This window comes from Apteryx rowi, unplaced genomic scaffold, assembly GCF_003343035.1.
Source record: "Apteryx rowi isolate R43461 unplaced genomic scaffold, aptRow1 scaffold_230, whole genome shotgun sequence".
Taxonomy (NCBI): Eukaryota; Metazoa; Chordata; class Aves; order Apterygiformes; family Apterygidae; genus Apteryx; species Apteryx rowi.
This window is the reverse complement of record NW_020448642.1, coordinates 939,662-956,224: the sequence shown is the minus strand read 5'-3', so window position 1 is coordinate 956,224 and position 16,563 is coordinate 939,662. Positions and strand designations below refer to the sequence as shown.

Sequence of the window (16,563 nt, the reverse complement as noted above, 5' to 3'; positions counted from 1 at the left end):
AATACTTTTTGAAGCAAAATACAGAAACTCCAGCTGACACACAAGTCTTTCAGAATCTGTTTAATTAGAAGCATAAACTAGAAGGTATGCTGGAAAATAGCAGGGATTGTGAAAAGGGAAATATTTTAAGATTAAAACCACCAGGAAAAAATAAGACCACAGGAGAACAAGTCAATTTAATAAGTAATATACTGTGTGCTCTGTTTTTAATTTGAAGAAGATTACAAATGAAATTGCAGAGGGGGAATTTGTAGTTTAGCAAGTTTGTGCCTAAAATAATCTTTCCTTCAATATGTGCTTGCCTAGCTCTTTTTGTAAGCTTCTGTTAATTGGGTGATAAAATAGGAATCACTCACAAGTACCAGTTAAGCATTACTGATATTTCTAGTTTACATGATCACCTTTATTCTGTTGTGGAGGAAATTAGGATGTGGGCATCACCTTAATTTTTMTGTTTTCCTAGCTTGAAATGAAATGATAGAACATGAAAATATAAAGGCTTCAAAATATTAAATATGTCATGTAAACATATGAAATATGCAGCAAAGTGCAAAAAAGACTGCTATAGACTTGTGGCCTATTGTTTATACATAAATATTTGGAGCATTTAATTTAGTTCTTAAAAGTGATTTAATCTGAGCTACACTGGCCATTGTAAAGGTATTTGGTCGTTTCTTGGTTTAGCTTTTGTTTGTTTAAGCAGCAGCTTGACTGGAGATAGGAAGCTTAGTACAGCAACACTGAATGGAGGTGGGGAAGAACCAAAGGTCTAAGTTCATGCAAACAATTTTGCATATAAATCATCATTTTCTGCTAAGATCACCAGCTTACGCTGCCTACAGGCATCCCAGCAATGCAGAACAATAAACATGAGTTGGATTAAATCTGTCTGAGATTTGTTTACTGCACAGTCACCTATTTGTGTTTTCTGGATGCTGCTAGTCAATGTTTGCCTTGCTATTTAAATGTTCTACCCCTTCTATGTCACTGGTGCTATTTGTTGCATATACTGCCTTTCTGGTTTGTTTTGGCTATCTACTGTTAGCTGTTTATACATGTAAAAGCTATCTTTGTGACACAGTATTTTTATTTATTAGTGTTTTTTTCAAGAAGCCTAGCAGATGTTTCTATTGGCCTAATTATACAGGTATCAGGATATATGATAGGAGCTTAAGAGCCAAGTAATCTTTCTTAGTATGTGACTAATTTCTGAATGAAAAATCAAAATACACAGAAGGTGAAGCAACTGTAGATAACTTTATTAAAATCATAAAACTTTAGATGACAAAAGGTAGGTTCAGTTCAGGAAGATACCTTGGGCTAGCTCCTCAGAACTTGCTTTTTTTTTCCCTACACACTCAGAAATAATTCTTTCCTGTTCTGACTGAAATTCTTTCTTACCTGAGCTTATTGATGATTATCTGCAATTTTCATTTAATCCTTCAGTCTGCTAACCTGACTAGTTTCAAGTAAGCAGACTACAAAAAACAAACACATGCCTTTATGCCTTTTCCACAATAATTAGTCATTTGGGTTTAATACTAAACAAAAAGAAGCCTAAGAGATATGCCTGGGAAAACCAGGAGAAAAACTTGAGTTTCAGCACTAGTGAAAGAAAAGTATTTCAGATGTGGCTTTGCTGTATCTTGCTTTCGGACAGGTGCGCGCACAGTATTGTGATGGTTCTGTGACTAAATATGTTAAGTAATTTATCACCTTTTAATTAGTCACTTTTTCATTATGCATTAAGATTTTTTAACTGAAAATATTTTTACAAAGCAGAAGACCTTTTTAAAAAAGGTATGGAAAATGGATTTTTGACTGAATATTTAAATACAATTTATAAAATTTTCATTTTCAGGGATTAGTTGATGTTCCTGTGTTTTTTCCCAGATATATATAAAAAAAAAAACAAACTACCTAAAGCATTATATAAGCTCTTGCTTTTACTTTTAAGACTTCTTGGTTGAGTTCATCATTTTGTCTAAACAAATTCAAATTTGATTATATCAGATTGTTTAGTTTAAAGCGTTTCATTGCAAAGCACTACAGAATATGAACTTGGCAAGTTTATGAAAATATTATGAAATATGTCGGAAAGGCTAAAGTTTTATGGTTCTAGATTGCCAGCTTACGGATGTGTGAGAATTATAGGGTTTTTTATTTGTGTGGGTTCAATATATATGGCAACTTTTATTTGTTTAAATACAGTTAGGGTAGCAGCAGAATATTTAGTCAGAAAAGCCCAAATCCCTCCCTTTAGTTGGAAATACCGGTAACTGTGATTTTTTCCAGATTAAAACCCCGCAGTCCTTGGGTTATGTTTTTCATTTGAAGATGCATCCTGTATAAAATGTCTGACAAATTGTGGATTTCATGCAGTGTTTGATGTTGTGCTGATCCTGAAAAGGACCAGGCAAGCAGAGTACTCTTTTTGGCAGGATGATTGTGAAGAGCGAGAGTTCTAATTGCTAACACAATATGTAACTATATAGCTCGTCTCTGATCTTCTGAGACTTTATAGTGCCTTAAAGGTCCTCCTATAACTCTAGCTCACTTATTACTCTTTTCAGTGCTGTTATACCTGAATACCTTATTTTAATCTATTTCTTCTCATTGCAGCATGCATGATATAGAAGTACTGTTGTCAGTTTTAAAGATGGGGTATAGAGACAGATGGGAGACTAAATGACTTTCTCGCAGGATATCTGGCCAGATGAAACCATCTTGCAAGCTACTGTTAGTGAACTGTCCTTTCTTACCTTACTCTTTAGAGTTTCTTAAACTTGTCTCTAACAAAAGCAAATGCAAAATAAACAAATGCAGCTATTGAGAGGCATCCCCTAAGCCTCAATGTCTATGTAATTTTTTTTCACTGTCACTTTCCTTTTCTGTATACTTCCTCTTTAACTATTGCTTTTATTGTTTAAACTTGCATAAAAAAGAGCAAGAAAAAGTAAGAAATGGAGATGCCTGGCACTGCTTCTGCTGCACCTCTTGTTCTGCCCTGTCTCCACACTAGACTGACTAGTGTGTCGCAAATAATGATACTAGATATTTGCTTGGTCTTTAAACCGCTAATTTTGTTAATTTAACAGGCAGCAACAGAGAGACCTTTTATACAGAAGCTATTTCGACCAATTGCTTCAGGAGGACAGCTGCATACTTTGGGAGATCTCCTAAAAGATGTGTGTCCTAGTGCTATTACCCCTGAAGGTACTGTAAAGATAACTTTTGTCCAATAAAATAATTTTTCATGTTCTTTTATATGGGGCTTTGTGGAGGCAGAACTATGCCTCAGTACCAGAGGTTCAGAGTTCACTCCTTTCTGGCCCTTCGTTGTGCTTATATATCATTGCAGAGTTCAGAGAGGACAAGATTGAGTCCTTAGGCACTCCTAAAAATTAATCTCTGAAAGTTTTATTTTAAAACTCATGTACTCCATTGCCATCACACAGTTATTAATGAAAATATTCACATTTTTTCTGCAGTTTTAACAGGTAGTTTGGAGGAAAAGTCAAAAAACCCTTAAATTATATTAAAGTTTTGTGTAATATAAAATTAAATATGTAAAACGCTAAAATGGATTGAAATTGAGATGTTTTCAGAAGATTTTTTTCCTGTATATGTCAAACCTTTAAGAATGTGCCAAAAAGGAAAGAGGTTGTTACAAGTATGTAATAGTTTATGTACAGTTACTAAGAAGCATTGTATGATAAAGTACCAATTTGCTCATGTAGCATCATATCATTTCATATAACAGCATTTGTTGATCAACACTTATTTGTATGGGTAAGCCTTTCTGGGTTTTATCTTAGCCTCAAAGATTACAGCTGTTGGAACTCTCCTTTGATTTACTTTTTTGGTGGGATAAATGCGAGTTACATACTCTGGCAAACTGAGGTCAAAATCATTTAATGTGAAATGTTTTTCATCTTGTTCTTGCTATTGTGTCTTACCAGTACCTGTAAATGACTGTTTTTTTCAGTAAATAAATGTTATTTTGAGAAAAGATATTCTAGAGGATGTCTTGGCACAGAATTTATGGGTTTAGTATCATCACCTCTTGATAATAGAGCAGTAAATTTGAAATTGATGTAAAAAAATCTATAAAATATGGTTTTACATGACAGTTGCATAGTTCAAAATCAGGAGGTTATTGATTTCTTTAAGAAGAATGGCTACCTTAAACTGACTTGTATCTCAAAATATTTTTCTTGCTATTTTTTAAACCCTGTTGAATACTTGTTAACACATGGAAACAATAATTTCCAAAAAATAACAGAAAAGTAAGGGGAAAATGGAATGTGTTCCTTTTTCCTAGAACAACTCAAAATTTTGGAGTATAATGTTGCAAATAGAGATTTGAATGTTAGCACAAGGAGATTTAACAATTTCTTAACCATATTTAAGTGTTTAAGTTTCAGAATCCCACAAACACCAGTGAAAAGGGAATTTAAGAATATGGATTAGAAACAATGATGCATTTTGACTTGGAAGGCAGTCAAGAACACAAGTTGAATGAAAGAAACTTAAAAACCATTAAGGCAGAAATTATTCCAGGATACAACAGATCACAGTTTTTACATGGATTTACTAAAGCTGCAGGTGGGGAATGTATAATTGTAAAGCATAAATACTGTATCATGGAGTACAAATTAGTGATTTTTTAAGTGTGATTGTAATATGATTTTTATGAGTACCAGTTACATGACAACTCCCACTAGTAGCTCATCTTTTCAGTTGTTGACAAATGTACCAAACTTTAATAGCAGGATAGAAATTTTCTGTGCCAATTGTTTGTTTTATTTTTGTTAAAGGCTTAAAAAAACCTATACTGTTCAGTCTTTTGGGGCAAAAACTGGTGATTACTTGAAGGAAAAGAAGCCTAAATAGTTACTATTCCTACACTTAGGAGGAGAAATTTGAAATTTGGCTGAAGAGTTTGTTTGTGTTGAAACATACCTATATAAATCTGCTTAAATTTGCCTTAGTTTTGATCCTTAGGGTTCTACTGAGCAAACTACAAACTTAGAATTTAGTAAACTTGATTTCTTGCACAGGTGTGAGCTATCTATCTGGGATTCAGCAGAATTTTTCCTGCAGTGCAGCTTTGGATTATTGTATTTACGTTCTCAGTATTCTTCTCGTATAGTAGGTAACAGGAAGCTAAATGTCTTGTGTGAGCTAAATGCAGAACATACCATATGAATTCTTGAGGAGGTATGGGGAGTATGATACAAGGACCCTGTGGAGGCAGGGGGGAAGACTGACTAGACAAGTAATTTGGAAGAAAACGACAGATCTGAGAGTTATTAAATGTGATAGGGAGAGTGACTATAAACAATGGGGAAGGATGAAAGAGGTTGGGGCAAAAGTCAAAAAGTGACATAATAGCTGTGAACACCTGGACAGAGAAGGTGGGATAGGAGTCAATAAAAGGCTGAAGGGGGAGAGAAGCATATGGCAAGTGGATCTATACTGAAAGGCATCCAAGAAAGAATGGGACTTGAAGTTCGGCTGGTGAAGTGATTGAGGTGGTCTAGAGACCAGTTTTGAGAAACAAATTGAACCAAAGGTTCAGAAGAGCAGTTTGTGCTTGTGGAACAAGGAGATGAGGGTGCATAGATGGTCAGATGGAGCTGCAGATAGTCAGAGGTGGGACTGGGGAAAATCCATTCAGGGCTTGCTGTACAAGGAGACTGCATCTCCGACAGAGATACAAAGTGGAGAATCAAGTGTGGCAACATGGAAAGAAGAAAACACCTAGGAGACAGCTTATGAAGAAACAGAAGTAGGACAAAACAGAGGGATGAGGAAAAAGGGGTCAACCTTATGGAAAATGATCCGAAAAAGTAGGTGCAATGAGAGCAGTGATTCCTGGTGCTGAGGAATGTGCACAGGTAAAGTCAATGCACAGAACAGGTGTGAAGGGCAGCAGTGGTTTAGGCCTGACTACTTCACTCCATCCTACTCTGTTCAGTGGAGATGCAAGATAGCCAATTAGTGATGGAGGGGACCTAAGAAGTAAAGAGCAATCTGCTCATCCTAGCCCATTCAGAAAGGGTGGCTGGGGGAAGTCAAAAGGGGGGGAAGAACAGAAGAGACTAATTCATTTGAGTGATCTTTTCTGTCCAGTCAGCAGATACTTTTTCTCATGTGTGCTTCAATTCAGTGTCATCTCTGTGCCTCTGACTTCTGATGGTCGTCCCTGTAACTTTCTTCAACTTCTATTTCATTCCAGTAATACACGTTCTCCAATGACTGTCAGCCCCAAGTGCCATTCATCCTCAGTAACATAAATCTTTCATCTTCCTTTAAGTCTTTTCGGCCTTGGCATTGCTTCTCTCCAACCTGTCCGTGCCCTTCTCCTATACCCTCAAGGCTAATCACCACATCTTCTTTTAGTATATCCCATTCGGTCTGTTCATCTTAAAATTAGGGCTGGTAAAAAAAAAAAAATTGTCATAGTGCCCTCCTTCATGCAGTATCTTCCCACTTTCTAGGGATTTTCTCCCAATACCATATCAGTCACCTTAAGTGTCTTCCCATTCTCAGAGTGCATGAAGAACAAGCTTTGATTACTCTCTTGCTTGGCTTAATCCACTCTCTCATTCACTCACTATTTGAATGTAACAAATGCACTATATTATGTGTTCATGCTGTAATACATCTTTGAGGTACAAAAAAAAAAAACCCTCAAAAAACCACTAACTCACCAGACTGCAGTAGTGCCATTTTTGAGGTCTGCCATTAGAAATGTTAGCAACCATAACTAGGACATACTTCTCCCTTTTCCAGCAGCTGGAATGGACTCCTGAGACTGCAGAACCTCAGCATTTTTGTGCTGCTAAAGTCTCCATGAAACCCACTCAATCAACCCATTTCCTCTCTGATGCTGGTCCACTGAGAGATTAACAAGCTACTGCTGTCAACAGGTGCTCTATTAGCTCAACATGCAGAGGAGAGTGCAGAGCTAAGTGTATCTACCCAGTTTATGGGCATATGAGAGTTTAATTTGTTAGCATTTTTGTGAACCTGGGAAACTAGGCACAGATGTTTTTCTTTTAATGCAGTTATTTATTTGAAGTTGAACACTTGAAATTTAGGAGGTATCAGAATTTGAGACTGCCTGTACAATCTTAATTTCCATGTGTCTGAGCATCCAGACAGGGGGGCCCCACCCCACCCCGCCATGACACTTTTCTTTTCCAGCACAGGCTAGGCATGTTTTAGTGTTAGGGTTGTACAGGGAAAGAACATTGTCCTGGTTGTTGAAATGATAGATGGTGAATGAGTGTACTTCAGCACACATTATGATCAAGGCAGCTTTATACAGCTCTTGGGAATTGGATTCATTTTTTTCTTCCCTAGAGAGTTCATATGTGATACTAGGCAAGCTGAGTACTACAAAACCACCCATTTTATGAAGATGGTCGCCATGTTTTTTCTGGTGCTTTTGACCTGAGTGTTCTGTGAAACAGCTTGATTACTTGTACCTGGAATCAGTGAGAGCTCTGGAGCTTTGAATATATAAAATGCCAGGTACTCTCTGAAGTCAAGTTCTAGGCATCTCGTTACTATTCTCCCCAACCCCTGAAAAAATGGATGTATCTGGCTATAGCAATAAATCCACTCTTTGGAGTTATTATGTAGTCTGTAAAATGGTGACATTATCATCTTTCCACAGGAAAATCTAGATGAAGCAGAGTTTCTGAAGGCGAAATAGCTTGTGGTCAAGATTTTTTGAATTTCATGGTATAAAAATTTGTCCTTGTGTCCCATGGACCTATTTTTTCTATTTTCTAATTTTTATTCTTGTGAACTGCATGCTTTGTCTTAATCTGCAATTTTAATTTATTCTGGTCAGAATGTTAAAATTATGTTGTGACAAAATAACATACATTTCCAAAAGATATGTCAGAAAGTGACAACAGATTCTTTTCCACATCTGGATTTTTAGACTTTATTCAGTGTTATCGAAGTTCAGATTTACTTGATTTTTCTGAACAGAGAAAATACAGTAGCTCATCAAAGGTATGCTTAAAGACATAATAAGTATTGGTGAAGGAATTTTTCAACTTTTTTCACTCATATTTCAGAAGTTAATCTGGATATTTTTCTAAGACTGTTTTAAATCACCTTCTCCATGAATTAGTGTATTGATTGGTGATATTAGCTGCATCTTTTTGTCAGTGCAACACAATCCGTATGAGCTCTTTTTCTTTCCATTTTCTTCCATCTGTTGCACTTTTTTTCTTTTCTTTTTTGCCTTGTGTATGGTTAGTTTTCTCTTTTCCAATGACTTTTCAGCTAGAAGCTTCATGCTAATTGTGATTGCCTGTCTTTGGTGACATCCATAACCGAACTTTGTGCTGTGGGAACACAGAGAATAGATGTTTTTCAGACTCAGCATTTGTAGCCATATATGTGAGCTGTTCCTGCTGCCAGATACTTAGGGACCACCACAAGAAGAGAGAGAGAAGGGTTTCAAGAACCACCCACAGTGTGTGTATGCCTTTGCTTTAGGAAGCATGGATGTAATTAAGTCTCTTGCTTAATTGTGCTGAGAAGAAAATGTTTCAATGAAAAAAAATGTATATATATGTTGATTGAATATATACACTGATTATCAACTGTTGAAAAACACAATGTTCTATTAAGAATGTTGTCAGAAGTAGAACAGGTTGCACAGATTTCCCTTCTGGTTACATTAAAACACTCATAGTCAAAATATGCCTTGTAAAATGTTGTGTCAATATTACTCTGGGCTATTACAAACTGTGGGTAACTGTTTAGATACTACATTTTATTTAAATTAACTTACAAAATTATTTATTCAAGGCTTTCACTGTATGTTGAAGTGCTCTAAAATAGAAATACTTGAATTATTATTCCCAACCCATACTTCCTTGTCTCTCCTCAAACCAATCCTTTATTCAACTATGTATGTAGTGCCCCTACTTAATGAATGTTGTACAGCAAACACCTGTCTCAGTTGCACAGTAGTTTCTTCTCCTTAAAACTGTTCCTCAGAGAAAAACGATGGGTAAAAGTTAAGGGCTTTTTGTCATGGACATTGTTAGACCAAAGGAAAGATTTTTTTATCCCCCCCCCCCCCGACTTGATCCTTTAGGTCTTCAGAATACAAGGGGTGTTAGTCTGCTCCTTACCCCCCTCCCCCCCTTAATCACTTCAGGGGAGGTATCACAGARAATATAGCTCTTTGGAAGCAATTTGTCAAAATGCATAAATTCAAGCAACTGACACATTTTCAGTAAGGATGAAAAAGTGTGAAGAAAAGCAATACTTTGAATTAGAACAAACACTAAGAAGCCAGTGCAATTCTTGGAACCTTTGGGAATTACATGAATACTCTTGTTTGTAGGCTTCTCTCATTCTTCTGTTACCTGCAGTTTCTCTATGCTCTGAATGCTGGAACAGTGAAATCATGAGATTAGAGATGCACATTTTTGAGGTGCACAGCAAACTCGCATCACTTATCTCTAGCAGGTAGAGCACAGGGTACATAGCTTGGCCTTATTTTTTTTCCATCTGAGCATACTGGATCAAGCATGGATTTATTTTAACTCACAACTTGGGAAGCCAGAATGTATTTACATCCCCAAGCAGATTAATATACCTTCTCCCAACCTTCAGTCATCTTCAGAATTTTATCTGGGGGTGTAATTAAACCACTTATTTCAACATAGATCTTGTGAGGCAAATCAAGTGCAATTTATCATGTCAAAAATGACATTTTACATCATCTGAGTAATTTTCATGAAATGTATAGGCAGTGTGCCTAAGACATAAGAAATTATATTGCGCAAGCATTGAAATCAGTCTCCTAATAGTATGCTTTTGAGAACATAAATTTTAGCAATTTAATGACAACTATCAGTATGAACAATTTCCACTCTGTTTAGAGTAAAATAGAAAAATACTATGTTCTGTTCTTCTGCTTACCCTTCTCTGTGAAATCTGCCCAAATATTTCTTTACAGGCTGTTTCCACAGAGATTTTCAGATGAGCAAAGAATTCTGAACACCTAGGACATGGGCTGCATGTTAGGGGATTGCCTTAAAGGACACCCCTTTCCTCTAGGAAAACAAGCAGAACTGCTACCTTTGTTGATAGCAACCATCTTGAAAAGTAATACAGTGTTGAAAAAACCTTTGGAAAAGATATTCTTCTCCTTTCACCTTACAATATTTCCTACTGGAAGACTAGTTTAGAACAGATCTAGCATAACCCTCTCTAATTTTCTGTCTAAATGAGTATTTAGATAGTAAATGTGTTAAATCAGCAATTTTCTCATTAGCTGAGTAGTTTTCCTCCTTCCTTGGTGTGCGTTTAGCTGATTCATAGGCAGCAGCTGTGGTTGTGTGGCAGCAGAAATAGTAAGACCAAGTCAGTCAGGTAGCTGGAGGTTTGGGAGTGGCAGGCCCTGGGTTGCATTGGATTCGGCGTTGTGTCACGCCACACCCTAACCTTCTTCTAGCAAGATGTATTCTCTGAGACCCTTTCTCTATTACTGTTCTAGTTAGCATTTACCTTTCTTAAACATGTATTATCAAAATRGTTCATCAGTTCTCACTCATACCTCTGTGCAATGGCATTAACGTTCTGTTGCTTCTGAAAACATATGGCTTGAGGCATCCTAGGATTGCAGCTTGTATTTTTTGATGTCCACGTTGTTTGGCTCTCAGACATCTGATAACTAATAAGGTTGGCTGTCTCTTTCTGCTGTTGCCAGCTGTTTAAATTCTGTCTATACAAAAATATTGACTTTCAGCACAAAGCGTATCATCTTGCATTTTATATCAATGCATTTAATTCAGTTTGTTTCAAAATAACATTATTTTTTTCTTTGTCACTCTGATACTTTTCTGTGTAGACAAAAGTTTGGGAAACAGCAAAGTCTTACTTGTCATGTCTAATAATTTTTAAAGTTAATATTCTCATACCCCAAACTAAACCACTAACCACTTCTTTCTCTGTTACAGCCTACTGTAATCTCCCTTTAAGATGTTTCCTTATCTGTTTTTTAGTTCTTGCAATAGTAAATAGTAATTTGAGTTACTTAATGATTCATAAATGAAGTTAAAGACAGATACCTCCTCAGCCTGAAATTTTACTTCAGGTATCCTCATGCTATGTATTATTCCATTTTTGATTTACTAAATTTCCTTAAATATTCTTTTCTTAAATTCATCTAAACCTTGCATTCTCTTGAGGTCAAACTTGTCAGTTCTGTAGTTGTGGAGAAAATACTTAAATTAAGGTAGTAACTTGCTATTCATGCAGTACTATTCCTGACCTCCTGGAGTTATTAGGAATCCTTCCTCTAAGGTGTGCAATTTCATTTCAGGTTTCAGTCTTGTGAGGTAAAATTTTGCAAGTCTTGCAATTTGAGCATATTAAACTGTTTTGTTCTCAGTTTTGGTAATTGCTTTTTTTTAACCTATGTTTCCAAGTAGTTATTCATACTGAAAACTGAGGCAAGCCGGTCACTTAGGGTGTGAGCTTTGTTTAATTATTTCAAATCTTGATCCCGTCTTCTTGGAAGAGTGGCACTTTTTTTTTTAGTTCTTCTTTTCAGCTGATGCTAATCCTTATTTTTTCATGTCAGTGGTTCTAAGGGCCCCCCCCTTTTTTTTTTTGCATCATGTTCCTTTAATGCCTCTATTCCAGTCATACATAACTATCTTGCTGTAGTTTCTTGTTCTTTTAATATCTGCTTTTTCATCCTTTACCTTTGGTTCTTCTACATTGTTGACCAAGCTCTCACCATGATGTGTATAACTATTTCCATAGCTTTTCAAACTCTAGATGATTTCCTAAGAGAAATTGGTCTAGATCTTTAGTGATGTAGCTAGTCATTGTCACTGCTGCTTTAGTACTTTCTTCTTCCTCTCAATCCTTTCATCCTTGGGTGTTCCATGATCTATACTTACACTTCAGTTTCTTTGAGTTTTCTAACAATTTTTGTAACATTAGGTATGAAAATCTAACATCAGAAATACTAAAACATTTGCCTATCTAGGGACTGTGAATCTCTATCAGCATTCTTCCGCATTCCTAGTTTAGACCTCTTAGTTTGTTAGGCTTCCCAACAGACTAATGTCCTGGTTACTCAGCRGAGTCCAGAATAAGATTGTGGCCAGTGTTCCCCTTTAATCAACCCTTCTCCACTCCTGTATAAAGATCYTTTTCAGCCTTCAGTCAGAATTTACTAGTTTTACTCCTGATACACTGTGCACAATATCTTTTTGGATCTGACATTGACAGATGTCTTGAAAGTTACTACTGTGTAAGAAGATTTGGTATATTATGGAGGAGCAGGCTGAGATGAGGTTTGATATTGCCTGTGTTCTCTTAGACTGCATGCTTATAGTTTGATTTGCAGGTGAAGAAGAGATGTTAAAGACCATGTTGTTGCCTGCAAATATAGTATATGATCACACAGCAGATATGGTAGGACACGTTACTTGTGGGTGTTCTGTCCAAAACCACCAAATGACAAAATGAATCGACTGCAACTGAAGGGAGATAGCACCACTGCTAATGAGTCTTTGTTCCTCTACCAGCTAATAATCTTTCTTATTGAAATTAGGTAGGCCAGGCTACCTTGCTTACAGCCACACTGTCATATGTGAAAGATAAATAGTATTAAGTGTTGTTGGCAGAGAGGTCTTGCTGCATTTTCTCATGGTTTTATGCACCTCATGATAGATGTTCCTGTTGCCAATTAAGGGGCCTTTGTTTTCAGAAGTAATGATATGAGTGCTGAACTTCAGGGTTTAGCAAATTTGAAAAAGCGCATGTGAATAATTCACAGCAATCCAAAAAAAAAAAGTTTAATACACATTTGTGAGGTTCCTGTTATAGAACATCCTAATCTTCTGATGCTGGAAACAGTTCATTTAGAAATGGTGATTCATCTTACTAGGAGAAGGATATATACCCAGTATAATTTTACTTAACTACAGAGCAGTGAATGCAAGTGGAAACAGCACTGAGTTCAATAGAATGCTTTGAAGATAGAGGGTTAAAATGATGGAAAATATAGAATTAATCTTGGGGAGGGAAAGACTATTTCCCTATTCCACACCAGAAGTTTAAGGCATTGTGCATAATACAAAGATAATCGCATAATGCAGAAGGAAACTGTTTTCTTCCGCTACTATCATGTCTAAACAATTCTGGATACAATTTTAATTTGCCAGTGTTGTTGAAGTCTTCATAAAACTTGTTTTGATTTTTCTCTCGTGCTTCCTTGAAGACTCAAATGGTAAACACTTGGATATAGTGACGCAAACAGTAGGCTATCCATCAATTCCAGTTTTCACAGCATTGTTGTTCATTCAGAAAAGCTGTGTGAACTGACCTCTTTCTACAACAATGTCATTAGTTCTTTTAGAAATAAAGCAAGGATCAAAAAGACTTCCAGGATTTTTCTTTTAAGACTTGCTGTACTGAATGATATTGTAAAATTAGTGATCGACTGTTTTCAATTAACTCTCAGCTTTTTTTAATGTATATTGTATGAGAGACTACATATTAATTGTTTTTGTTCTCTTTCAGTTTTCTAAGCACTGACTTCCAGTAAATTATTCAAACAGAAAATTGAATTTAGATTATATTTGCCTTGTAAGCTCTTAATTTTGACACAAGTGACAAATGAGCAATAGAGGAGTTAAATATATGCTATGTGCATGCCTTTGGATGAAAAGGAAATATAGCTGCCTTTGCTTTGTCTGAGCACAGAATTAGCTGGATCTTGGGTTTACCCTGGGTCCTGCACAGCAAGAAGAACACAATAGCACCATCCCAGTCCTTGCTGCTCCTGCAGTGAACCAGGTTAGGAACCTTTTGCTCCCCTTATCCAGTAAGTCTTAGCTGCTTGTGCTCTTTGTAGGCTGGTCTGTGCTTTTCAGTGCTATGGTAGTAGAGGTGGCAATGTTGGAATACTTTTCCAGGCCACCTAAATTTAGAAGTATAACCAGGTCAATCTTAAGCAGTTCAATGGCCATGCTTTCCTCCCACGTGGGTATGACAGTACCTTGAAGGGTTAGAGGCTTTGTAGTGTGCAGGCATACTAAAAGATCTTTAAAAGTTCTTAAAATTTGATTACTGCTAATAAAACCCATTTTCTCGTCACCAGTGGTGTAAATTCCAATCCACTGTCTCTTCTACTGTGAAAGTCACTTTGCAGGTCAGAACTGAACTTCAGACCACTACTTGAACCATTCCACCCTCCTTGTGTCCTTGACTCAGTGGTGCTCTCCATGTTAGGGAAGGGTCATCATGTATGTCTACTTTCCGGTGTGAGTCATTATTTGCGCCTGTTATCTTTTCCCAACCAGGCTATCTGCTTGTGTGGTATTTATGTAGCATCTTATTAGCCATCTTCGCTTCTTCTAGCCAAGGTCTTTGAATACTCAGAGATCTGCAGGAAGTTGTTCCTTTGTAGTGTGCTCTCTCTCTCTCTCTCAAAAAAAAAAAAAAAAAAAAGTGGTGGTGGTTGTGATCTTTGTTTGTGATCTCACGAAACAGCTAAGTGTAACTTTTGCTCCACCTTTACCTCAACCGACTGCACTAGGATTATCTACTGGGTTTCCTTGTATCACAAGAGTAATGTGTGTTTTCTGTGTGACTTAAGAGGGGCTTTTGGGTATGCACATGCAGGCACATTCTGAAGGGTAGAGTGTAGGAAGAGCAACTAGGGAAATGTTTCTCAGACAAGCCTTTGGAAACTTGTTCAACTTCAGCTAAATTTATTCTGTCAGCCACCCAATAAGTTTTATTAGTATCAGACTCCAGACTATTCCATTTAAATTTGTCAGAAGGCCAATGACTTTATTCAGACACAACAAGGTTTCTTAAGTCTATTGCTAACAGTAGTGGAATGAAATGGAGAAAGTAAAATCTTCCACAGAGCAAAGTAACTTTTTCAAAATTTAGCTTAGTCTGTTTGGAAATTGCAAGCTGGAAGTTTTGAAATCCTCTGGAAAAAGGGGTGGAATTCTCATCTGTGAGCAGTCTGCTTTGTGGGCTGCAGTAGAGGCATGCTTCCTGGAAGCATCGGGGTCCTAGCCCCAAATCCCTCATGAAGTCCTGCAGCTCTGAGAACCTAGGCAGTCAAGGAAAGGTTGGGAACATTACTAGGAAGCTAGGCAAGTTGTCTGTCAGTAGTCCACTATGCATATGACTTTCAGCAGGGAATCCTTTGGAATCAAATCATCTTGACAAAATGTTTTGATTGTGGTGAATTGTTGGTTTTAAAAGGACTATTTTTTGTGTTTTAGGGTGAGGCCTCAGGTTTTTTTATGCACTGTACAAACATTTCAGTACGTTCCCACAGAATTTGACTTGGACAAAAGATGAGTGGAGAGAGACAAAAAGGAGGGAGAGAAATTAGAGGAACAGGTAGGTGATGTGGCTTGCAGCTGATCACACTGAGGTCAGTAGGAAAGAGTTAAGGATAGGGTTTTGGGTTTTTTTAATACTGATCCAAATTAGTCTGTCTCACCCCAAGGGGATCATAGAAGTTGCTCAGTATGACTGAGACAACAAAAGCTTTACAGGAAAAAAAAACTTTCTTGATTGTTCTCAAACAAGTATGTCAGCAACATCTAAAGTTGTACACAAAGTATATGGACTTGCATGATATTTTTTACATTTACTTCCACAGTAAATGGAAGAATGTTCCAAAACATTTTTTCAGTAGGGGTCATCACTCCGATAAGGTTGATACGCTATATTATTCATGCTACCTTTCATGCTATAATTGGTGAAAAGTGTAACTGGAAGGGACTTTAGTGGGCCTAGCAAAGCTTTCAGGAGACAGTAGTAAGCCTCTTAAGGCTTGCAGTGCGAATTTCTCAACCAAGATACTACAGTGTGCAACAGGATTTTGACAATATGGTTTCAGTAGTTTTATTTAAATTAGTAAACGGAGGAGGGCTAGAACATGCTTTGTCCATGCTGTGTGATTATTAGTAGTTCTTTGGTGTGATTTTGGTCTAGATCAATTAATACTCTCCCAGAAAATTGCTGAGCAGTGTTCATGGGTTAACGTGGTCTGGGGACTGCTCTCAGTAAGCAGTACAGATGAGACCTTCCTGTTGTGGAGAGGGAAATAATTCAGCTGAATAGGCATGAGCTGTTCTGTGGCGCTTGCCCTGAGGTCCAGAGAATGGGTCCTGGTCCATTTATGAGCTACATCTATACCTTTAAACGGAATATATGTACTGTACCCTCATGGGGACTGAATAAAATTATTCTTGTCCTTTCTTTCTCCCCTCTTGCAGTCTATTTCTATTCTGCCTCTGTGCGTATAGGTACAACCTGATTTTCACAGGAAATAAGCATTTTACATGGCTAACAAGAAGAGAACCTGCAAAACTAAAGGTCCTAGGAAAAGTAATTAGCAGAAAAGTAGCAGTGTCACCAAAAATGTGAAATAGACTAACCCAAGAATAAACACTGCATTTACTATGTCTTACTCTCCTCTATTAGGTTCAATAGCACTTGTTAATAGTAACTGCCCCCCTT

General features: G+C 37.0%; 1 protein-coding gene across 4 annotated transcripts in view; it reads left to right on the top strand.

Moving 5' to 3' along the window:
* The window catches only part of ATG5 (autophagy related 5), an 85,837-nt gene that overhangs the window by 55,291 nt on the left and 13,983 nt on the right, over positions 1-16,563 (top strand). Inside the window, exons 7-8 of one of the 4 annotated variants that reach the window (XM_026065738.1) lie at positions 3,099-3,216; positions 6,805-6,938. In XM_026065738.1, the coding sequence (XP_025921523.1) occupies positions 3,099-3,216; positions 6,805-6,821 (135 nt within the window). In that variant the 3' untranslated portion in view covers positions 6,822-6,938. Of the gene's footprint in view, positions 1-3,098; positions 3,217-4,413; positions 4,609-6,801; positions 6,939-16,563 lie in introns of those variants that run through there. The other 3 variants (XM_026065737.1, XM_026065736.1, XM_026065735.1) reach the window with 3 other exon arrangements.